Source organism: Sciurus vulgaris (genome assembly GCF_902686455.1).
Source record: "Sciurus vulgaris genome assembly, chromosome: 3".
Taxonomy (NCBI): Eukaryota; Metazoa; Chordata; class Mammalia; order Rodentia; family Sciuridae; genus Sciurus; species Sciurus vulgaris.
The window spans coordinates 65067644-65092498 of NC_136463.1; the positions used below are offsets into that span (position 1 = coordinate 65067644).

The following is a 24855-nucleotide window of genomic DNA, read 5'->3' on the forward strand; positions in this document are numbered from 1 at the left end:
AGGAGGGTCCCAAGTTCAAAGGCATCCTCAGCAACTTAATGAGTCCCTGAGCAACTTAAGGCCTTGTCTCAATATTTAAAAATAAAATAAAAAAGGGACTGGGGATGTGGTTCAGTGGTTAAGCACACCTGGATTCAATTCCCAGTACTAAATAAATAATAAAAATACAAAATAAAAAGGGCTGGGGGTGCAGCTCAGTGATTAAGTGCCCCTGGGTTCAATCCCTGGTACCAAAAAGAAAAACAAAAACAAAACAAAAGAAAAACTCCCTGTGACCAGAGAACAAAATGACCAAAGATGACCCAAAAAAGTCTTTCAAAACAAGTTACTTTGTTTAGTAAGGACCATCTGAGAATGAAGCAAATTTCATTTCTCTTTCTGTTAAGAGGATGTTCTGTCAATTTCTCTAGGGAAGACTGGTTTTATTTTCCCCCAGGGCTGCTCCATATCTTTTAGCCTATTTCTTTGTATTTTTCTTTTGGTCACCTGAAAAAAAAATTTTTTTTCTTAATACTAAAAGTACTTTGAACTTAATCAGAACAGAATTGTTTAATTAAAAACTAGAAGTAGTACCGTTATAACTGGGATGACTCATCTGGTACTCTATTTTGAATGCCTCGTAGACAGGAAGAAGGTTCATAAACTCATTGTAGACCAAAGTACAGAACCAACTGCATTCTTTTCCCACAGTAGATCTGACTTCAATTCATTAAGGATGGCACAGAAGAGCAGCAGTCTAACGCAAGAGTACATATTACTCCTCACAACAATTTTATTTTTGCCACGAGAGACAAGTAAGTTGATATTCTCTTTGGCCTCTTTTTAGATAAAGAAAAATTTCAGATTAAAAACGTGATGGATGGGCCTTGGGTACGTCTTTGAATTCCAATTTGAAATGTACACAGTTGGTATGACTTAGTATAAATGTCTGATAACATAATAAAAAACTAAGTGGAAAAATATTATTTTTGTGATTTTGATAGTACAAGATAGGGTGATACAGTACCTTATTCTCTCCAGAGTTGCTGCTGAACTGTTCCTACATTTTAATGCATTTCAATACTAATCTTATCCAAAATAATTTTCTCATTATTTGAACATACTACTTACAGGAGAATCTTTCCTGCAATTTTCTCCCACCTCCGCAACTGGAAGTAGCTTCTCCTGTCTCCGAATTTTAAAAGCAATACATAATCATGGTAATAGAAATTAGGCAAGGGACTCAGGCGTAGTTCTTAGTATGTGCATGACCCTGGCTTCAATTTCAAACACCAAAAAATTAAAAATAAACTAGGTACTCTATGAAAGTCCTTCAAATGTAGCTCAGTGGTAGAGCACTTGCTTAGCATGTTCAATGTCATGAATTCAATCCCTAGCATTGCCCGCCCCCAAAAAAAACAAGTAAAAATCCTTTGAAGTCCCATTATCCAGGGGTAACCATTCAACATTTTGATGTCTTAATTTTTTTAGAAAATAGTAGGTCACAATCCCATTACTTTACCAAAGCCTTGTGCTTTTTAAAAACATTTTTAATATTTTTTAGTTGTAGATGGACACAATATCTTTTATTTTGTTTATTTTTTATGTGATGAGGAGGATCAAACCCAATGCCTCACACGTGCTAGGCAAGGGTTCTACCACTGAGCTACAACCCCAGCCCAAGGCTTGTGCTGTATAAAAGACAAATTGGGGTGGGGGTTTTAACTCAGTGGTAGAATGCTTGCCCTGCATGCTTGAGACCCTGGATTCAATCCAAAATAAAAAGGACAAGTTAATATTTACAGAATATATTAGCATATATTGGGGGGGGGCAGAATTATGGCAGCTAAAGTTCTAACTTTTGTTATTTGTTCTGAACCAGGAAAAATAAAGACCAAAATTCACATACATTGCTATGTAATGTAAGGATTTCAAAAAAATTAGAGCTGGGAAAAAAAAACCAAACAGCTATATATCCTGGTCACCCACCCCAGAAAAAGTTGTCTATCCCACAAATCATTGCTATTTAGACATCTTTTTATTTTACTACACTGCCAAAATAGTGTCAAAACATCAGAAATGCAGGACCAAATTTGTTTATAATCCAGTCATCGGATCAGAAAAGCAGTTTCAAGTCATTTTCTGCCCCTATGCATATTCAATTTTTGATACACTTGCAGTAATTGTCAGAGATTTAATGCATATTCTGCCTTTTCACCTAATGTTATGCCTTAAATAATTTCCCACTTTGCTATAGTGCTTTTTCCTTTCTATTTCCCCATTTCTGCTCCCTTACTTTCCTACTTCTAACTCCTAAATTAAACGAATTAAGTCTGTTAAGTACTTCTCCAATTTTTCTTTACTTTTAAAAATCCTAGTCAATGTATGTAAGATTTCTTCCCAAGTCTTTTCCTCATAAACATATAGATTACATATACACACATAATATGTTTATATTTATTTATATATACATATATATGCATATAGGATCATTCTGGGATTATTCTGCACATTCTAGTTTCTGACCCAGTGATTCTCAAATGTCACTGCACATTAGAATTACCTGGGGGGCTTCAAAAGAGCCCAATGCCTGGTGAATCAAATTGAACAAATTAATATTGTTACATTGTGTGCATGTATAAATATGTAACAATGAATCCCATTATTATGTATAATTATAATGCATAAATAAAAAATCTGGAAAAAATGTTTATTTTTTTAAAGTAAAAAATTAAATAAAAAAATAAAAATGAAAAGTTCAATGCCCACCCTGCACTCATGTCAATCAGTTGGCTGTCTGGTGATGAAAGCATGGCATCAGGACTTTATAAAAGATCTCCGGTGAGTCAGGCATGGTGATGCATGCCTGTAATCCCAGTGACTAGAGGCTGAGAAAAGAGGCAAGTTCAAGACCAGTTTGGGCAATTTAGCAAGACTCTGTCTTAAAGTAAAAAAAATAAATAAATAAAAAATAAAGGGATTGGGTATGTAGCTCGGTGGCAGGGGTGTGAATGAAGCCCTGGGTTGGATTCCAAGTACCACAAAAAAAAAAAAAAAAAAAAAGCTACAGGTGATTTCATTGTGGATTGAAATTTGGTGACCACCAGTTTTAATCATTTTCTTTTAAAATTAATAACATTATGAATGCATTTCTTTGTAAAGTCATATAGATCATAGGACCATTTTTAATTGCTGAGAATACATTTTGTTGCACTAATGTAACATTCCCCTATTGATGAATATTCTCGGTTGTTCACTCAGCATATCTTAATACATTTCTTCCTATACTCCCAGGTAGTTCTGTTTTAACTGTGAATGGTAAAACTGAGAACTATATTCTGGATTCTCAACGTGGCGTCCAAGCATCTCTGGAGTGTGCTGTTCAAAACCACACAAGAGATGAAGAACTTCTCTGGTACCGAGAAGATGGGAGAGTGGACTTGAAACCTGGAAACAATATCAACTCCAGTTCTGTCTGTGTCTCCTCCATCAGTGAAAATGACAATGGAGTCAACTTTACCTGCAAGCTGCAGAGGGATCAGACAGTGTCTGTCTCAGTGGTGCTGAATGTTATTTGTGAGTGAAGGGAAAAGAAAATCAATCTGAATGTCTGTGCTACATTAAATGGTAGTTGAAATCTAGGTCTTGATTTTGCCAAATGATCCCATTAATGCCCCCACAACAAAGCGTAAGAGTGCCTACTTCCCCACACACTCACCAGCACTGAGTATCTGCTGGTCTCCTTTGAATTTTTCCTTTTATTTTTTCAATTAAGAATTAGGGTACTCTCCTTTTCATAAATGTATTGGCTATTTGTGTTTCTTTTCTGTGAAATGCCTGCTCATGTCCTTTACCTATTTTTCTATTGAATATTTGCACTCTTTCTCATTCATTTTTATAACAACTTTAAAAATTAAGAGGAATTGGCCTTTGCCAATTTGGATGGTAAGCAGTGTTCCTATTTATTTATTTGATACTGGGGTTTGAAGCTGGAGTGCGCTACCACTGAGTTATATCCCCCTTTTTTAATTGTATGTCTCCTTTTTTATTTTTATTTTTTATTTTAGAGAGAGTCTTGCTAAATTGCTGAGGCTGGTCTCAAACTTGGGATTCTCCTGTCTCAGCCTCCTGAGTCATTGGGATTATAGGCATGCGACACCATGCCCGGCTCCTATATATTTTTGAATTTTTTATAGCTTTTTTTTGGTCATGTTGAACATTTTTACATTTATGTTTAAAATTACCAATCCTTTCTTTGTGGTTTTTAGCTTTTGTATTGTGTTTAGAAATATCTTTACTGGGATCATTTAATATCACCTTATGCAGCTCAGTTATAGTGTTTGCCTAACATGTGCAAAGCACTAGGTTCTATCCCCAGCACTACAAAACAAAACCAAAAAATGCGAAGCTCTTCAATGGTTGAGTTTCAGATACCCCATTGTTGAAACTATATACAAAATTTAGGGAACCATCCAAAGATACTACATAGGTGCTTATATGTGTTGTATGGGTGGAAAGCTAAACAAGGTTCTAAACAGGGGAGGTGTGGTTGAAGGACCATGTAGAGTAGAACAATGGTGTGGGGTGGGGAGTGGTAAGATTTGATAGAAAGAGCTCTCAACTTGCAACATTGTAATAAAAGTCAAGTTTACTTAATCCAATGAGCTCAACCAACTTTTCTGGGAAAATTTGATGTCCTTGCTACCAAAATACATGAGTGGAGAAAATGCTGAGTAACTCAGCTCTGGAAAATCCTGACATCCTGCAGTTTGAGTTTCCTGAGTGAATCATTTGCAGGTTCCCCAGCAAAGGAACTTTGTTTTTTTTTTTTCAAAGAATTGATAAGATGTGATTTTATTTTTCTGGTGGTGGTGGAGGGGGAATCAAACTCAACAGCCTCACTCATGGCAATAAAATGTAATTTTTAGCAAGCTATCTCTTGGCAACTTTGATAAAGAAGCCAAGACTATCAGAGGACATTGGTGGTTTTGTAATTCAGCCTTATGAACTGACAGATGAGAAAACAGGCCTGAATTGGAGTCCCAAATCATAGTTGGCACTGAGAACAGAACATGAATCCCCAGGCTCCTAATTTAGTGCTTTCCCCATGGTATCTTCTTAAGGGAGACATGGCAACAACGCCAATAATATGATTTGGTGGCTTAAAGAAATTGCCTTTAGTTTTCCAGCCTGGAATTGCCTTTTAAAAATTTTTTAATTGGCAATTGATCTTTTGTTCAATTTTATTTATTTATATGTGGTGCAAGAGTATTAAACCCGGGGCCTCACACATGCCAGGCAAGCAATCTACCACTAAGCGAAGACTCCAGCCCTTCAAATCACTTGTAAAATCATCTTTATAACAATCTTCTAAACACTGTGGCTACACACGTATATACACATATATGTAACCAATTGGTCAATGATTCATAGTGACAATAATTGACACATACTCATCAACCAATAAACCAAAATGAGTTTATAAATGTGAGAAGAATATTATGTACTATCTAAAGGAAGTATTATTATAGTTGTAAATAGCAGAGCAAGTGGGAGCAGGGTATAGCACAGTGGTAAAGTAAGTGCTCAGCATGTGTGAGGCCCTGGGTTCAATCTCCAGAACCAAAAATTAAAAATAAAAATAAAAAATAGTTGAATGGAGCCTGAATGATATGCTCTTTGGAGAAGGGTATAAAAAAAAATAGCTTCTTTCATTTGCTATTATTGCACAAGGTATAAATTGAGACTACCTCTTTTGCAATATCTATCAAAATTTAAAGTATGCCTACCCTGTGATACAGCATTTCTCCTTTTAGATGTTAACCATGGAGAAAAGCACGTACATGTGCATACAAAGATGTATGTAAAGATACTTATTGTAGCATTGTTTGCCCTTTTTAAATGAAACCATCTAATGCCCACCAAACTGAAATAGTCTTATTTTATACTCTAAAAGCACTCTAAAAGCAGTAAGCTAGTTTTTCTGTATGTGATTCATTGTGGTATCTCAAAAACATGCAAGTTATTAAGAGAATTAAGTCTTTTACATAAATGTTTCCCATGTTCCTAAAAATACATTTTTTTCTCCTATGAGTACACTATATATATAGAAAACTATTTTTTAAAAAAGATCTGAAAGGATTTATTCTAAATTCATAGCAGTGGATATACCTGGGGAGTCAGAAAATGACAGACCAGGGTCGAAGAGGATCTTAGGTTTATTTGAAATGCACTGATTTTTTTTTTAAAAGGGAATATTCCTGTATAGCTGACATACTTAAACATTAGGCTTAAATAGCTAAGTTAAAAGAAATACCCAATAGGATTTGTCCACAAATGAAACTTTTCTATTTGGTAGATATGTTCACTATTCCAGCAGCTTCCTACATATCTGAATACCATATAACATCCTTGTTGGATATGGATACAGAACTCAAGCTCATTCCAAAGAGCAACAAAATGTCATTCTTCTGAGAAAGTTATTAATAGTGCAGCCTACTCAGGGTCTAATTATTCAGTGTGCAGATTATACAAGCTCCTTTTTTCTCCTCCATGTCTACCTCCTTCCTACTGCCCACTCTTTAACCATTTTATTAATCTTCTGCACCTTTGCCAGAAAATGCAAGGGACACAGAGAAGAGGGGAAGTCAGCTCAGCTGTTTCTCCCCTTAGATGTTGGAAAACTTTGGTGGAGGGTTTGATGGATTGGAATTATCTGTGAAAGATTCAGTAAATGTGTTTGACCATCTATGGTTCTATAGCTGTTCTTATGAAGGGAGTAAGGAGTAACACATGGAGGGATGAGAGGGCCTACTAACCTCCCATCAATGCCAGAGTTGCTAGGATCAGAACACCTTCTGGGAGGAGGAGCTTTTTTTTTTTTTTTTTTTTTTTTTTGCAATGCTGAGGATTGAACCCGGGGCTTTGTGCTTGCGAGGCAAGCACTCTACTAACTGAGCTATCTCCCCAGCCCTAGGAGGAGGGTATTTTTCTCTAGAGGATCATTGAGGAAATGCAAATATGCATTGGAAAATATGTGGCCATAGTCAGGCATAGTGGAGCATACCTGTAATCCCAGCAGCTTGGGAGGTTGAGGCAGGAGGATTGCAAGTTCAAAGCCAGCCTCAGCAACTTAGTAAGGCTCTAAGCAACTTAATGAATCCCTGTCTCAAAATGAAATGTACAAAGGCTGAAGATATGGTTCAATGGTTAAGTGCCCCTGGGTTCAATCCTTGGTATAAATTTATATATCTACATATATATATTTAGCCAGGAAATATATAGCTAGATAAAATGCAAAAATAAGAGGGTACAGGTAGCCTTCAGAACTACCACCACTACAGTAATAATAGTAGCTAGCACTACCATAAATTCTTTACAGGGATTATCGCATTTAACCTTCACAACAACTCATGAGGTAGGTATTATCATCCCATTTTTCTTAGATGAGGAAACCAAGACCTTAATAGTTGAATAACTATCTCAAAATCAGAAGTAAGTGGTGTAGATGGAATTAGAGCTAATGCTAGTGCCTGCCTTCTTAGTATTACACTGTTTTATGCAACTCTAGCACAACTTAGTTTATTGTATTTACCCTCAGAGAGCAGACCCAAGTTTTATACTCTTGAGTTGTTACAAATTGTCTAGTTGGCACAGATTCAATATCATATACAAGGATGTTTATAATCATATACTGTTTCATTGTCTTCTCCACAATAAATGTTCTATGAGGTTTAGAACTAAGTGTGTTTACCATTATATCTTTATTTCCTAGTCCATGCTGAGCACAAAACAGGTACTCAATAAATTCTTGGCAAATGAGTGAATGACTACATAAGAAACATGGGTAAATTGCTGCTTATATTCTAATTAAACTTAAATGCTTGAATCTTGCAGTTCCTCCCCTCCTAAGTGGTACTGAGTTCCAAACAGTTGAGGAAGACAGTGATGTGAAGTTGGTTTGCAATGTGAAATCCAACCCCCAGGCTCAGATGATGTGGTACAAAAACAATAACTTTCTCACTTTAGAGAAAAACCATCACCAAATCCAACAGACAAGTGAGTTTATTCAACTGTCAATCACCAAAGTCCAGAAATCTGACAATGGAACCTACAATTGTATTGCAAATTCACCTCTGAAAGTGGAAACCTTGGACTTTCACCTGATTGTTAAAGGTAACTCTCTTTTTAAGTAATATCCAGAATGGTGAAAAACTCATAATAGAGGCTCAGTAAATATTTTTGGTGACAACAAATGATGACACTTGTACTAGAATCTAGATTTTTTTTGGAGAATTATCCCCACCCAGGGAATTTCCCATTAAGAATTCTAGTCAGTTCTTTTAAGGGAATTATGCCCTTCCATAGCAAATGCTACCTTTTGAGCAAAGGTCTTTTGCTAGAACCAAATGTAGGAAGCAATTCTGTTTTTTGTTTGTTTTGTTTTGGTACCAAGAATTGAACTCAGGGGCACTCAACCACTGAGCCACATCACCAACCCTGTTTTGTATTTTATTTGAAGACAGGGTCTCACTGAGTTGCTTAGGGTCTCACTTTTGCTGAGGCTGGCTTTGAACTTGCCATCCTCCTGCCTCAGCCTCCTGAGCTGCTGGGATTACAGGCTCGTGCCACTATATCCGGCTATATCTACCCAGGTTTATCACCTCTGCAATAACAGAGAACAATGAAGATCTAAGTTTTTTTTTTCCTCCTCACTTTTTTGCTCAGACCAAAAGAGAAAGGCGAGATACCTGGTGTAGCAGATGCAGAAAATGCTCATGCACGCATTCTCTGGTCTCAGGCCAGTATGCAGGAAGCAGCCAAACAAGCTGAGGCTCCTATATCTTGTTAGAACATTATTCACTTTGTCATTTGCTTCCCTGTACCTACTCATGCTACTGTTGCCAGTGTCCAGGAAGCCAACTGAACCCCTGCCAGAAATGATGGATTGATGTACCCAATACTGATGTATTCTTCTTTCCTCTTCCCTCCCAGTAGGGGTAGTCAGGACATGAACAGAGTGGCTGATGGGAAGAATTGCTGTTGGTTGACTTCCCATCATTGTGACTGTTCAGTAATTTGTCCTGCAGAACAAATTACTAGGCACTACTTGCTTTAAAAACCAATCTCACAAATAATCTAAGTACCTGTAGATACAATATCTGTAGATACTAAGTACCTATAGATAGAAACAGTAGAAGGGACATCGCCTTGAAATTTGTGGCATTTTACCTTCCCCAGGGTCCCATAAGCACAGTAGTATGCCTCATGCCGTGTCATTCTAACTGGGTGTAAGACCACACTTGGGGGCTGGGAAATTATACCATTCCTTTCAGTTAAAAAGAAATTGTAATTGCTCTATGCCACAGGCGGGGTGGGGGGGAATCTCATACAGCTTGTGTGGCAATCAGCAAATTGCCTTTCGGGTGGGCAGAAACTTGTTTTGGGTGGAGCTCTTCCAAACCAACTTGTTTTTCTTATTTCTTCTTGCTTTGTTACTTCCCTGACTGTTGGCTGCCTTTATAATATAAGCGCTCTGCTGCTGGTGCTGAGGCTCAGTGCCAAGTTTTCCATAAGGCTCTCCCAGCTTCATTGCTCAGTGGGGTAGTTTCTAAATGAAGCCATGCAAAGCTAGAAATGACATCACAGAGCTATGCGTGTGTGTGGTGCTGGCGATCGAATCCAGGGCCTTCCACGTGTTAGGCAAGCACTTTCCTGCTGAACTCCATTCTCAGCCCTTTTTTCTTTAATTTTTATATTTTTGAGACAAGGTATCATAAATTGCCCAGACTGGCCTTGAATTTGGGATCCTCCTGCCTCAAGCTCCCAAGTATCTGGAATTACAGGCATGTGCCACCATGCCCAGCATCATGAAGTTTTCTTGAGCCCATCTGCCAAAATCATTTTACCACAATGAAGGAAGGAGGTGGAGATACCAAATCTGGTTACAAATGAGAGCATAAAAACAGGACAGAGGAGAGGTGCCGTTATGTTTGTCAAAGTCACTTCCAACAGAAACATAGACTCCAAAGTGAGCCAATGGCTCAGATAGTTTTCAGCTTGTTTGTGGAATGAAAGCTGTCACACATGGCTTCATTTTATTCATCCTGGTAAAAAAAATATTCCAACCTGTGACCGAATTCTGATTTCCTTATCATCCCATCTTTGCTTCCCCTTTGTTTTGATATCTTTCCTTGCCACAAAGTAGAGGGGTCCTTAGTAAGATAAAGCTCCTTAGTGAGTCCCAGAGCTGGCTCTAGAAGAAGGCCCATTGAACACAGTTTCTCCAGAGGGTTGATAAGACCCACACCTTTATGAGAATAATTTTTAGGAACAAAAATTTTAGGAACAGCTAAGAGAGGGCAGAAGTGAAGGATACTTAATCCATTTGCTCCACTAAAATTATTCTGCATAGGATCTGGACAAATAATAGGAAGAAAATAATTAAAAGGCAATTGATGAGTGTGTTATACATTTATGGGGGAATAAACTCTATTTTGTGTCTTGAGGCACATAGGGTTTAGACTTTAAGATAAGATTCATCTAAAGTTGCCTCTTCCCCTCCTCCTGCCTTTCTCCCTTGGTATGCTCTCATGACCCTATTTCTCTTATAAGCATTATCAGTCTGTAGTTTTCATTTGTCTAATGTCTGTTTCCCTCATTAAAATATAAGCACCATGGAGGCAGGAACCTTCCATGACTGCTCCTTTCTTTCTCAGGACTAAGTCTAGCACCTAACGCACATAGGCCACTCAGTAAATATTTGCTGATTACACCTCAATCCACAAACTCAATTGTACAATAAATAGCATATTCTATTTTTTTATTCCTCTAATTTTATCCAAGCCACAATTGGAGCCCATTCCCTTCCTTGGGTGGCATTGGAATTCGGGGACTTGGACAAAGTCACTTAAAATCCTTTGTCGCCAGGCACGGTGGGGCACACCTGTAATCCCAGTGGCTTGGGAGGCTGAGGCAGGAGGATTGAAAGTTCAAGGCCAGCCTCAGCAATGTAGTGAAGACCTTAACAATTAAGTGAGACCCTGTCTCAAAATAAAAAATAAAAAGGGCCGAGAATGTGTCTTAGTGGTTAAGTACCCCTGGGTTCAATCTGTGGTACAAAAAAAGAAAAAAAAGAAAGAAAAAGAAACCTTTGTTTTGATCTTAATGCTTTGTTTTGAAGCATTTAATTCCCCTCTCATATCAAACATATTAAAACAAGGCACATTAAGTGTATTTTTTGCTGTAAACATTTTGAAAGGAGCTTTATAACTTGTGTACCTTTTGAATTTTGTTATAAATAAGTTATTAATTTCATTCTCAAGTTGAAACATTAATATTTAACTGTTGGATTATAGTTAACACAGGGTTACATTTTATAGATATTCAAACGTTTAATAATTTTGATGTTTTCTTTTTGTATTTTGGAGACAATTCTTTATCCTCCACCCCACCTCCAGGCTTTCAAATACAGGCCTCATGACTGTCTGATGAGAGAAATAACTCTGTGCCTTCCAAGGGCTTAGATAACATTCCAACCTGTGACTGAATTCTGATTTCCTAATCATCCCCTCTTTGCTTCCCCTTTGTTTTGATATCTTTCCTTGCCACCAAAGCAGAGGGGTCCTTAATAAGATAAAGCTCCTTAGTAAGATAAAGCTCCTCCAAGCTGTTGCAGTTGCTGCTGATCTCTTCTTGGTTCAAGTTAGTAGACACTGTCCTTACATGCTTTTTATTTATTTATTTATTTTTAATAGTTTTTATTTGTCAATGAACCTTTATTTATTTATTTATGTTATATGGTGCTGAGGATCAAACCCAGTGCCTCACACATGCTAGGCAAGTGCTCTACCACTGAGCCACAATGCCAGCTCCTTTACATGCTTTATAAAAAACTATGGAGGGGTTGAGAGAGGTGTGTAGGGGGAATTCTTGGCTAAAGTTGGAAAGGCTTAGAGTTCTATTTCCCTAGAAGCACCATGCAGTTACTTTCTATAATGTCTTATCATCAGTTTAGAGTACTTTCACAGTACACATATAATTGTCCCTGGTACTCCCACCGCCCATAGACTTCTCTCTCCTTCCTTGTCCCGAAAGCTCTCCACCCTTTATCTTCTTGCTCTCAAAGACTTCTTCCCCTACTTTCCCCCTCTGAGATACCTTCTAATATTTTGGGGGTTTTTTGAAAGGCAGGAAAAATCATTGACTTCTGCCTACTTCTACTTTGGGACAGAAATTGTGGATGAAGAAAGCACAAAGTGGTCTAACTGCTTGCTTTGGGGGAGCTATTTATATTATAATAAATTGTTCTTTCATAAAGGAATGGATTAAAAAACCTGCTTCTGTCATTTATTGGTTCTGTGACTTTGGACCTGATCGCTCAAAGCCCTTATTTCCTTGTCTGTAAAATGGGACATATCTACCTTTTGGCATTGTTGGGAAGATTTAATTAAGAAGATGATATATGTAAAATGCAAGATACAATGACTGGGACCATACATATTAAAAGCACATAAATTAGAAGCATATAATTGTTCATTTTTCTTCCCTGTGTTTGCATTTCCGGCAGATAAAGCTGTGGTGGTACCGATAGAACCCATTATTGCTGCATGTGTTGTGGTCTTTCTGACACTGTGCTTTGGACTGCTTGCTAGACGACAAAGAATCATGAAGGTATGTAAGTATTTTGAGTTATGAGGCAGCAAGTCATCTAAAGGGCTGGGGTGTAACTCAGTGGTAGAGTGGTTGCCCTGTATGCATGAGACCCTGGGATTGATCCCCAGCATCACACATCCACACAAAAAGTCATCTAAATAATGACAGAAAACTGGCTATAAAAATAACTTGAGGGCTGAGGTTGTGGTTCAATGGTAGAGTGCTTGCCTAGCACATGTGAGGCACTGGGTTTGATCCTCAGCACCACATATAAATAAATAAAATAAAGGTATTGTGTCCACCTACAACTAAAAAAAAATAATAATAACAATAAGATAAAAAAAATAAATAAAATGAAGTTGCTCAAAGAAACAAACATTGCATATATATTATGAATATTTTTCACAAAGAATAGAAATACATACAGACAAGGTCTGAATGAAAAATAGCTGTGGTGTTAGGGGTATGGAATATGGTAGGAGATTTTGAGTTGATTTTTCTTCCTTTTAAATTTCCCTTTATTGTTGCTATGGTGTCTGAGGTACAATAAATAAACACAAGGAGGAACATCTGCTCTGGATTCAGAAATCTGCATGCTTACCTCTTGAGTACAGTCACATGCTCCAGATGGAGTGGGCTGGGGTTTGAATTGTCAAATGGTTAACCTCATTGCTTAGCATGATTCAGAGTACATGCATACATAGGTTACTGCACGCATTTGACTCTGCCAGTTAATTCAGTGCCAAAGGAGGGCTGATAGGGCAGAAAGCCTCTAAAGAAAGACCAGGATGCCCTCAGCTGAACTCACCAGTCAGCAAGGGGCATTCTCCTTGCAACAAATAACTAAGTGTTATTCAGGGCAACAATGTCTCCCAAGAAGAAATTCACCCCACATTTTGTAACAATCCAAAAGCAATTTTTCCCATATATAGATATATAAAAAAGAAATGCCCAGCTATCTAGGGATCCTGAAAGCATCCTGATTAAGAGTTGCATCATTTTGAAATTCAATAAAAACTATTTAGGTGGTCAAAGAAATGAGACCTCAGCCAGTGCAGAGGTGGCACCTGCCCCTAAAATTTCTTGATGTATTCAAAATGTTTATCTGTAGACCTCAGAAAAACAGGGAAACCCATTGCTCTTGTTGTGTTTGCTTTTAGCTCTGCATAAAAGAGAAAGACCCTCACACGGAAACAGCTCTGTAAGTACTCTGTACAGGGTCCATTTCCACAAGCAGTGGGCAGCAGTAGTGCATCATTAAGCCCATTTCAGGCAAAACTCCTCCAGAGATGGGCGGTACACGAAGGTGAAAAGGTTCAGAGGGGAATAGAAGGTGCAAGAAAATCTGCCACCAGTTTACAGTAAGACAAATTGGAAGGCTGCCTAGAACCTTTGTGTCTTATGCCTACTCTCTAAGCAAGTTTGGCCAATGCTTTTGCAACTGCATTGCCACACAAAGCAAATGACTGAGAGGACCTACCCTAAGGGAAGCCACTGCTATAGTACTCCTTCACAACCAGGTCAGGAGCCACAATCCTCATCTTAACTACTGCCTTCTCTTTGGAGCTTTCCTTTAGTCTGTTGGCTTCACATAAGTGGAGTGCATATGGGGTAACAAGAACAAAAGCATCCATTGGAGAGGATAGATTTTGTTTTGAATTTTTTTTCATATCGCTAAGATGGTTATAATTAATTTCTTGGTTTATTTCAGATGAGAAAGCTGAGATGCCATCTAAAAGGAAAAGTTGTGCATCAGGACCTCCTCAATTTATGTAGTCCCATCTGTATTTATTGCTATTATTAAATTCACTCCTGTCATATTGTCAGAGGTTATGATGAAATGTTTCATTAATCACTTAACAGTAGTTGTTATGACTAATTTGATATACTTATGGAACAATTTTATGGAGAGAGCTGTTCAGAATGAAAAGTAAGATTTCATTAAGTTTTCTCCTTTAAGTGTATGTGAATTAATTAAGATTTGTTCCAATTAGATTGATAACCATTTACCATTTGATTTGTATTTTTTCATGTAGGAAATCCACAGACATTTGGAGTTCCCAAATCAGTCCAATTACCAAAAAATAAAAATAAATATGAGGGAACAACACAGAGTGATCAATTTTTTTAAATTTCTAGGGAAGCACATAAAACATACTTCCCTATTTATCACCTATTTTCACTGTCATTTCATAAAAGAAATGTCTTAGGACTAAAGAAAGAAGACTATAATCTCAGTATTTAAGACAGTGCTTCAAATGGAATACATTTAGTCTTATGAAAAGTTCAGCAGATGTTCTTATTTTTTTCATATCACCATGGCTGACATGGTCACAAAATTGATCAGTTCTACGTGGAAATGAATGTGTGAAAAGCAGGAGTGGGAGCTGACCAGTGTGTTTCAAGCATCCTTTGATTCTTTTTCCATGGTCCTTTGCATAGATCTAGGTATTAATTATGAATCAGCCTGTACTTTTCTCATATATATCAACTTCAAGTTGCAGCTTGCTTATAATACCACCACCCTCATCCTCTCTTCATAAGAATCTATGCTTCTCTCCCACACAACTGACTTGAACTGAGGAAGAGGCAGTGCTAGCCAGAATCACCTTTGGTATCTTTGCTGTCCTCCACCTCTACCTTAGACAAAATAATAATAATAATAGTTACTATTATTATTTTAAAATAATAATAGTTACTATTATTATTTTAAAAATTATTTTTTTCAGAAATTGAGGATCAAACCCAAGGCCTCACGTATGCACATATGCTAGGCAAGTGCCCTACTACTAAGCTAGACCCCGAGCCTGAAAAAAAAAAATGTTGCAGTAGCTAAATGTGCCACAGTGAGAGAGAAGAGATGGAGTGGGGAGATCTACTGTCAGGCAAGTGGTAAAAAGGCTCTTACTGACATAGAATCAAAAAGAAGAAATGAGCAGAATATATGAAATCTCAACAGACTTGTTTCTAAAAAGAACAGACACAATCTTGTTAGACTCCCTTTGCTTCCTTGGAAACTTCAGCATGGATTGGACAGAGAGACTGTGGTTTACAGATTGCTATGTCTTCCTGGAGACCCGGGCAGGGTTTTGTGGGGAAGCCTCAAGATCATATCCCTCCTTGGGATTTCTCAAAATAAAATCTGGAAGCCCTGTGAAACTGCTATAAAGATAAAGTGGGAGGATTATAAAAAATCTGAAAGCTTAGATGACTTAGTAGAAGCCTGGAGGCTGTAAAAAAGAAGAAAAAGAAAGATCTAAAGCAGTAACAGTTTGGGATAGTTTAGAAGGAAAAGGGAAATAGAAAATTTTACATATCAAAATGGACTTGGAATCAGGAAACTGGAGTTCCAGTCTTTGCTGTCTTGTGCAAGCCCTTTTCCCTCCATTGGACCTTTAGAAAATGAAGAGGTTGGATTAGGAGAGACTTAAAGGACACATCAGCTTGACAATCCTAAGATTCGCCAAAGATTTCCACATAGTTTAGTCAAATGCAGGCAGGACTTGGCAAGAAAGAAAATGTAATACCTTTGCCCCACCTAGCAGAATTATGAATCAGCTTTGTTCTAGATCATGTAACAATCCTTGAAATTACAGGTCATCAGTAAAGAGTTTCTTCACCTGTATAAAATCCAGTGGCCTTGTACATTGGCACTGACAAGGAACATTAACTAGTTTTAACAGAGCAGAATATCGTAAATGATCATTACTTTTCGTTTTGCCTTTCAGTTTAGAAAAAACAGAGCTTGTATTAAAAACTTAATCTATTGTTAAAATCAAAAGTGAGCCTGCCTTAGAAGGACATGAAATTCCAGAACTCAAAAGAGGAGAACCCTACGGACTTTCTCCAGTGTGTCTCTACTCACTTTGAAGTTCTTGAAATTCCAACACTCATGCTTCTGGTTTTGACCATAGGACAAGTCCCAGGGGAGGAGTGACAAGACCAGTGGTCCCTCGCTCAATCGTTTCACTAATAAGGACTCCTTTTATTTATTTATTTTTTTCTCCTTTTGGGGCCCCAAGTTTTTTCTTTTATTCTGATACTGAGGATCAAACCCAAGGCCTCAAGCAAGCTAGGCAAGTTCTCTGCCAATGAACTATCACTCTCAGACCCCCCTATTTTTTGATTGAACTTGTTTATCAAGTTTTTTGGGTTTTTTGGTGGTACTGGGGATTGAACCCAGGGAAGCTCTACCACTGAGCTACATACCCAGTCTTTTTTTTGTTTTTTTTTTTTTTTTGAGACAAGTTCTCACAAAGTTGTTTAGGGCCTCATTTAGTTGCTGAAGCTGTCCTCAAACTTGCAATCCTCCTGTCTCAGCCTCCAGAGTTGCTGGGGTTACCTGCAAGCGTCACTGTGCCTGACTGCACATATGCTTCTTCTTCTTCTTCTTCTTTTTTTTTTTTTTTTTTTTTTTTTGGTGGTGCTGGGGATTGAACCCAGGTCCTTGTACTTACAAGGCAAGTACTCTACCAAATGAGCTATCTCCCCAGTCCCACATGATTCTTTAAGAGAAGTCAGCAATCTGAATTTTATGCATAGTTCTCCTAATTTAGAATTTGTTCATGTTATTTGTTTGCTTTAGTCCTGAATATAAAGGAGTAGAAGAATCCTAGACACACATGCCCTTCTTGACCAGGTGGTTATAAACCAGTGTCCACTTGGGTTTTCATTCTTTCATGGAGATTTTTGTGAAATTGCTCTTGTGATTTTCCCTCATTGCCTCCTGTCCCCCAGAACTCAGGCATGATCATGAGAAACTAACTCAGTTAGTTATACTGTGCCAAGGACTTTATCTACATCATTGTAACCCATAAACAACCCTAAGATGGAGTCAGAATTGTCCCAACTTTGAAGATGAGGACACTTAGGCTCAGAATGCTTAACTAACATAAAGGCAGTGACTAAGCTGGAATTCACACCCAAGCTGATCTAAAGCCTGGGGGCTGACGTAGGGGAGGGGATATCACAGAAGGGGCAAAGGTTGCATAATAACCTCACCTCTTTGCTAATATGCCAGGAGTGATGAATGATGTCATATCAATTCTACTTCTAATGACCCATAGAGAATTTATTAAAGTAAGTAAAGGGAGTTTACAATAACCTTGGTCAGAGAGTCTTTGGGAAATGTTATGACACTCCTTGAGACAGTTTGTCATATCTAGGGGTGTTGCAGAACTGAAGCTGAGAATCGCTGCCTCAAATAGATGCTTCTCTTCCTGATGATGAAAATCATCATGTATCACTCTTTGTCACAGGGTTTGCAGAGATCATTTCTCATCTTTGCAACAAGGCTAAAAGGTGGGTGTCGAAATTTCCATTTTACAGGTGAGCATATTAAGAATTAGAGAAGCAGAATGACTTATTAAAAGTCGCACAATGAGCCTGAGATGGAGCTAGGAGTCAAACCTGGAGCAGCCTGACCCCACAGTCCCTGTTCTTCCCTCTATACTACATGGTCCTGGGCAAAGAGTGAGGATACTCGAGGTACTCGAGTCACTGAGAGCATATTGCTCCTTCAGGGCCTGGGGAGGGTGGCTGAAACATTTATCAGTCACTGGAGATCTTTGTGCTCTTCTATATTCTTGTTCCTTTGTCATTAGGTAACGTGTGTTACTTGTTATCATCAAGGGGCTATGGATAGAATTAACGGCGCCACTCATAGGTAAAGCAAAGCAGAATGGCTTCGTGTTCTTTAAGTTCTTTCTCTCCCTTACATGGGAATTGCGGAGGATGTCAGAGCATCTGTTGGTGTGGGGTTCTGAACAACCACGTGGAACAGAACTTCCTGCTCACATGTAAATGAGAAATAGAACTGTAAGGAAAGAACCGAATGAAGGAAATAAAGAGAGAGAGGAGAGGCAGTTCAATAACACAGGCTTACTTAGGATAAACCTGCAGAGGGGGGAATTTTTGCGGTTAGGCCATGGCTCAGGGTTTGTCAGGGAAGGCCCTTGTGGTCATCAGCTTCATTCTTTGTGGTGGTCACTGTTTCATGTTGAACAAGGTGTTTCTTGAGATTTCAGTCCCAGATAACAATTTCCTCTCTTGGGTAATGATGGAGTATTGTCTGGGGTTTAGGTCAGGCTGAGTCAGAGTTACTATGGGTGATTTTTTCTAAGATAGAGGATAGGTTTCAAAATGGCATTGCCTCTGTCAGCTTCTCCCTAACAAGAACCTCACGTTAAGTCACTGGATTTTTAGAGAAAATTTGTTACTGTAGCATAATTTAGCGTATTCTGACTAATGCAGGTATTATTACAATAAGAATTCAAGAGGAGCTGGGGTATAGATTAGTGGTGGAGCACTCACTTAGCATGCTCAGGGTCTTGGCTCAATTCCCAACACCAAAAGAAAAACAAAACTTAAATAGAATTCAGGAGAAAGTTTCATCTAGTTTGATAAAATAATGTGTAATTTCAGGGGCAAGTTTCTTAATAACCTCCATCCCTCTCACCATCGACCCTGAGTCATATAAAATGCTGAATAACCTGCAACAAGAGCATGTTTTTCTCTTTGAATAGATTTACATCTAATGACAACACATCTTAGAAGAGATAAGGCAGCAATATGCAAGTCTGAATAAAATTAAGTAATTTGTCTCATTTCATGAAAAAAAATACTCAATCTCATGCCATTGACTATAGAAAACAAAATACGTCCATTAATCACAATCATCTTAATGCTCAGGTAATTTTTTTTCTCAAGTTTATCTCTGCAACACCGATGTGGCAAACAGCACTGTGTGTCATTTTCATTTAGATAATACTGGAAAACACTGAGGACACTTGTGAATTCACAAAAAATTGAGTTCTCAGAGAATTATATATATATGTAAAGTGCATATTATATAATCATATATGATATATTATTTAATTATATATGTTAAATACACAACACATACATATTGTGCAAGACATATACTATATGTATATATACACATATCATATATGCATTTTTATTATATACATATGTTATATGCAGACACATATAGAAAACTTGGAGACCTAGAGCTCCTACCAACAGATTTCGGAAGTGTTGCTGTAGAAAATCATGACTTATTGGTCCTTATTTCTTCTAGCACTCTTTTTTTTTTTTTTTTTTTCCTTTTCCAAAGATTTATTTGTGTTAAAAATAATGATAAATAATGAAAAAAAAAATAATGGTGATAACACATTTCTTCTTAGAATTCTCAGTTCTGAGGTTCTTCTCACAAATTGTCCTTTCTGGTGCTACCTGTGCTTCAACCCTTACAGTGCATAGGATTAAAGGGCAGGCATCAGGGCCAAGTGTTCCAGAATGATCCACAAGGCACAAGGTACCAAGGTCTTCTAGCACTCTTAATAGCAACCACAGCGTTAACCCCTGTTTGAATAAAGTACTAATAACAATCTTTTACATCTCCATGTTACCTGCTGGATTATAAAGCATTTTTATACATATCTTTTTGATTCACACAGCCACTCTGACATAGATAGTGCTGTCATTACTTATGATTTGCAACTGGAGATACTCAAGTTCAGAATCTAGCCTAAGTGGTTAAACTATTATTCACAAACACTACTTACTTCCACTGAGTATTGTTAGGAATCATCAAACACTGAGTTCTCTGTGTTAGCTGAAGAGTAGTAGCCATCGAATGAGAATAGTTACATTTGCATAAGCACTTGCTTTATGTTGTCCTAAACACTTTATTTTTATTTTTGATTTTTTGATTTTTGGTACCAGGGATTGAACCCAGGGGCGCTTAACCACTGAGCCACATCCCCAACCCTTTTTATTTATTTTATTTTTATTTTGAGACAGGGTTTCACTAGGTTGCTTACAGCCTTGCTAAAATGCGGAGGTTGGGGTTGAACTCATGATCCTCCTGCCTCAACCTCCCCAGCTGCTGGGATTATAGACATGTGCTACCACGCCCAGCCCTAAGCACTTTAAGTATAACTCACTTAATCCTTACAACAATCACAGAACAAGGATCCTATTTTTTTTTTATCATGTCCATTTTACAGGGAAGGAAACTGAGGCATCAAGGATTTAAGTCATGTGTCCTGGGTCATGTAGTGGCTGAACCAGGATTTGGACTCTTGGATCCTTAATCATTAGAATGTCTCTTACTTTAAGAATGAATATTATAAGGAAATTTCTATATGCCAGAACATACATATAGACTAAGCTAGCACCCACTATTGACACATTTAACATTTGAATTCAAATAGAAAGTAGATATAGAGAGACAGAGAGGGAGAGGAGAATGGGGGAAGGGGTGGGAGGAAGAGTGAGAGATTAACCTTGAAGTGCCTGTGGTGAAGCCTGACATTTTACTCAAAGAACACCAACCCTAAAGTGAGTATGAAGTGGGGTGGGGGCAGAATCAGCTCCCCTGGCCAATTCTAGTTCCTCTGCTTCTATAAGCTTAAGCATCTCATGAACTGAGGATGAACCTAGTGTTCAAAAATTTGCTATATGGTGGGAGTTGGGGATGTAGCTCAGTATTACAGTATTTGTCTGCATGCATGAGGCCCTGTGTTTGACCCCTAGCACAGCAGGAAGGAAAGAAAGAAAAAGGAAAGAGGAAGGAAGAAAGGATTTACAACTACTTTATTTGATTCTCAACCAAAGAAACAGCCACCTCTTTCTGTGCTAGAATAAGAGCTAGCTCTGATGGACTTACAAGAGAAGGTACTTGGGTCTCTGAAGATAACTTCTGCTTACCTTCTGTTATAGTTTGGATCTTAAATCTCCCTGCCACCAAAGTCAGGTATTAAAAGGCATGGTCCCCAGCTTGCTATGCTTGGGAGGTGATAGGAACTTCAGAGGTGGGGCCCAGGGAGAGGTCTTAGGTCACTGGGGTTATACTTTCATAGGGGACTGTGAGACACCAGTCTCTTCCTCTTGTCCTTTCACTTCTTGGCCGCCTGAATCTCTCCCACTGCATGCTTCCCCATGGTTTCTTGTTCTGCCTCAGATCTACAGCAATAGGGTCAAACCATCCTGGACTGAAAAAGTCTGAAACTGAAATAAACCTTTTCCCTTATTAGGTTGATTATCTCAGGTATTTGGTCACAGGGATGGGAAAGCTGATTAACACACCTTCCCTTGACATTTCCAAAGAAATTTTAACTGCAATCAATTTTTGCTTGACTTTGGAACCTAGTGCTTGAGTAAGCCACAGTTCTACGTTTATCTTTGAACACAGTCAGTGCTGAAGTGAGTAGCTAGATTCCTATAGTTTGTCATACTATCCACTGTGTATTTCACACTGTTCCTGGAAAAGTTGTAGCTACCAGACATACATGAATCTGCCTGATGTATGTACAGTTACTTTGAAAAAATTGTTTCTCATCCTGGCTTAGCAAGTAAATGAACTGCTCAGTTCTAGGAATTCATATAATCTTTCATAGATTCGAAACTGTGGTATTCGAGCAGAAGATAACCTGTAAGATTCTGTGAGCCCTCATATTATATGATTGACATTAAAAAATAAATTTACAAGCCAGGTCCAGTGGTACATGCTTATAATCCTAACAACTCAGGAGGTTAAGGCAGGAAGATCACAAGTTCAAGGTCAGCCTCAGCAACTTTGTGAGAGTGTCTCAAAATAAAAATTAGAAAAATTGGAATGTAGCTCAGTGATAGAGTGCCCTGGGTTCAGTCCCCAGTGCTGTTGCAATAACAACAACAACAACAACAACAAAATACACACACACACACACACACGTGCATACACACACACACACATTTAGAATAATGAAATCGTTCTTAAATGGCCTTACTACTTCCTTGTGTGTCACTGTACAAACTGTATGTACCTTTTGAAACAAATTCTCAGTCCAAAACAGATAATTTTTTACTTCAGCTGTTCTTTGTAGATTTTACAGGCAGTTCAAGGGCATGATTAAACAATTCCACCAAAGATGATATAAACTTTGTTGCTGCTTAAGAATCGTAGCCTTGAATTCCTGAAACGATTTTATAGTACTTCATAAAAGTGTTTAATAGCAAACTCAGCTCACTTGGAAATCACCAGTCTAAAGGACTTTGCTCCAATTTGAGATGTGGGTCATATTTGCTTTTAAGAAAATGCTTAATGATGGGGGCTGGGGCTGTAGCTCCATGGTAGAGCACTTGCCTAGCACACGTGAGGCACTGGGTTTGATCCCTAGCAGATCATAAAAATAAACAAATAAAATAAAGGCATACTGTCCATTCAAAACTACAAAAAATTTTTTTCAAATAAAAAAATACAAAAGAAAATAATGATTTATTAGCAGTTAATTTTTGCTACCAATTCATTTTGATCACTTTTTTATTCCATAGTGCTGTTAATCATCTAATTGATGCTTCTATCATTGAGTCCTTGTTGAGTGACTGTCATTATTTTCTACCTGTATTTTACAAATTAAAATGGGCCAATGTGAAAACTTAACAGTAGAAACATACATACCTAAGAAAAATCTCACGAGATTGTTCCATTTGTGAAAGACTGGAGTAAAAGTCTCAAGAAACCTAAACTATACACAACTGGTTGCTTTGTGACAAACTGGAAAATAACATACAAAAGCATTCAGCAATTCATAAATCTGTAGGCTCGTTACTGAAACCAGAATGTCTAAAGTATTTGAGTTTTGAGGTGCTTTCAGCCACATATCTTTTGATCCTCAGGCTTGCAGAACTTAAGTGCTTAGTCTCTGGAATCAGATTACCTGGGTTTATATCTTTTATAATAAGCACTCAATATACTTTAGCTATTATAGCTAGTATTATTATCCACCTCACTTTTTAGAAGAAGAAACTGAGACTCAGAGATTAAATGACTGTACACACCTATAAATAGTAGAGTTAGGATTTAAAGCCAGGTCTAGTGGACTTCAAACTTTGGCCTCTTTTCCTAACTTCATGCTGCTTTCTCATTTAATGTAAGAAACCAGGATTTCCTCTCCACCCGCAAAGCCCCCTTTGTTCCTTTCAAGGTGCTAGGGATCAAACTCAGGGCCTCCTATGCTAGGTGAGCATTCTCCTTCTGAGCTACACCCCTACATACAATCAGATTTTCTAAATGAGGGCTTTTAGGAAACAGATTTTTTTTTTTTTCAGTCTTAAAACAAGAGCGACATTTTCACCCATTTTCAAGATGAGATGCATGTTATCTCTTTTTCAGTTTTCATTTGGCCTGTAAATGTGTTCTGTTTTACTTCTGTCTAATGAATCGTTCTTGGAATAAGGAAGAAAGAAAGTTAAGTGAAAGAAAAATAAGGTGAGAATCAACAGAAATTGAATAACAAAGTAGAACGAAAGGTATGCACTAGAAAAGGTGGACTGGAGTCACCAACTCCTGTATACTAACTTTATTTATTTATTTTTTTGCGGTACTGGGGATCGAACTCAGGGCCTTGTGTTTGCAAGGCAAGCACTCTACCAGCTGAGCTATCTCCCCAGCCCCTAACTTTATTTTTGAAAAATTTTTACACTTTGTCTCAAGAAAAAGAAAAAGAATAACATAATTATTATACTTAAGTATTGATTCAGATAGTAAAAAATGTAGTTCAAACAAAAGAAAAATTAAAGAAAGCTCTGGTTTTACAGCTAAGTAAAGCCAGTCTAACAGCATTCCTAAAAAGAAAGCAGTACCCGTGTTCTCCAATGGCATATAATTATTATTTTCTCTCAGGTCCAATTTCTCCTTTTAAGTGTCTGACATTTTCCTATTTATTTCTTTATTTATTTTTGGAAATACTGGGGATTGGACTCAGGGGAGAAGGCTTTACCCATAAGCCTTTTATTTTTTTGAGACAGGTTTTCTAGGCTGGCCACGAACTTGTGATCCTCCTGCCTCAACATCCCAAGTAAGTGGGATTACAGGTGTGAGCCACCCCACCTAGCTACCCTTCTTTTTCTTTTTTCTTCATTCCAACTTTTCTGTACTTCAACAAAATTTAGGTCTTGATGAATGTAGGTGATTGTTTCATCAGGGTACAAAGAGAAGCTTTTTCAGAGAAGCCCTATCAGAACGTCCTTATAACCAGATCCCCACAGCGTTGAGGGTCCGTGTCTCATTGTGTTATATTTCACAAAGAGCCTCCTTTCTCCCTGGCAGAAGGAAATAAAAATGGAGGCAGTTTTCCTGTGTCTTTCAGGATAATGTTTCAACTCCTTGGTGGACATGATTGGCCCTCCAAGTTTACCTCTGTCCTCTCTTTAGTCCATGCTATGCTCAAGTTT

The 24855-nt window shown here is 37.9% G+C and overlaps 1 protein-coding gene across 5 annotated transcripts in view; it reads left to right on the forward strand.

Annotated features, from left to right (window-relative positions):
• Positions 1-626: 626 nt before the first annotated feature.
• Positions 627-24855, forward strand: part of LOC306656019 (bleomycin hydrolase) — a 77360-nt gene continuing 53131 nt past the window's right edge. Inside the window, exons 1-6 of one of the 5 annotated variants that reach the window (XR_013762400.1) lie at positions 627-794; positions 3274-3555; positions 7876-8154; positions 12548-12651; positions 17219-17272; positions 17962-18120. Coding sequence is in view for 4 of the 5 variants with exons in the window: in XM_079130844.1 (XP_078986970.1) it covers positions 716-794; positions 3274-3555; positions 7876-8154; positions 12548-12651; positions 14345-14437 (837 nt within the window). In the remaining variant the exon portion in view is untranslated. Of the gene's footprint in view, positions 795-3273; positions 3556-7875; positions 8155-12547; positions 12652-13793; positions 13835-14344; positions 14460-17218; positions 17761-17891; positions 17935-17961; positions 18121-24855 lie in introns of those variants that run through there. The other 4 variants (XM_079130845.1, XM_079130842.1, XM_079130846.1 and 1 more) reach the window with 4 other exon arrangements.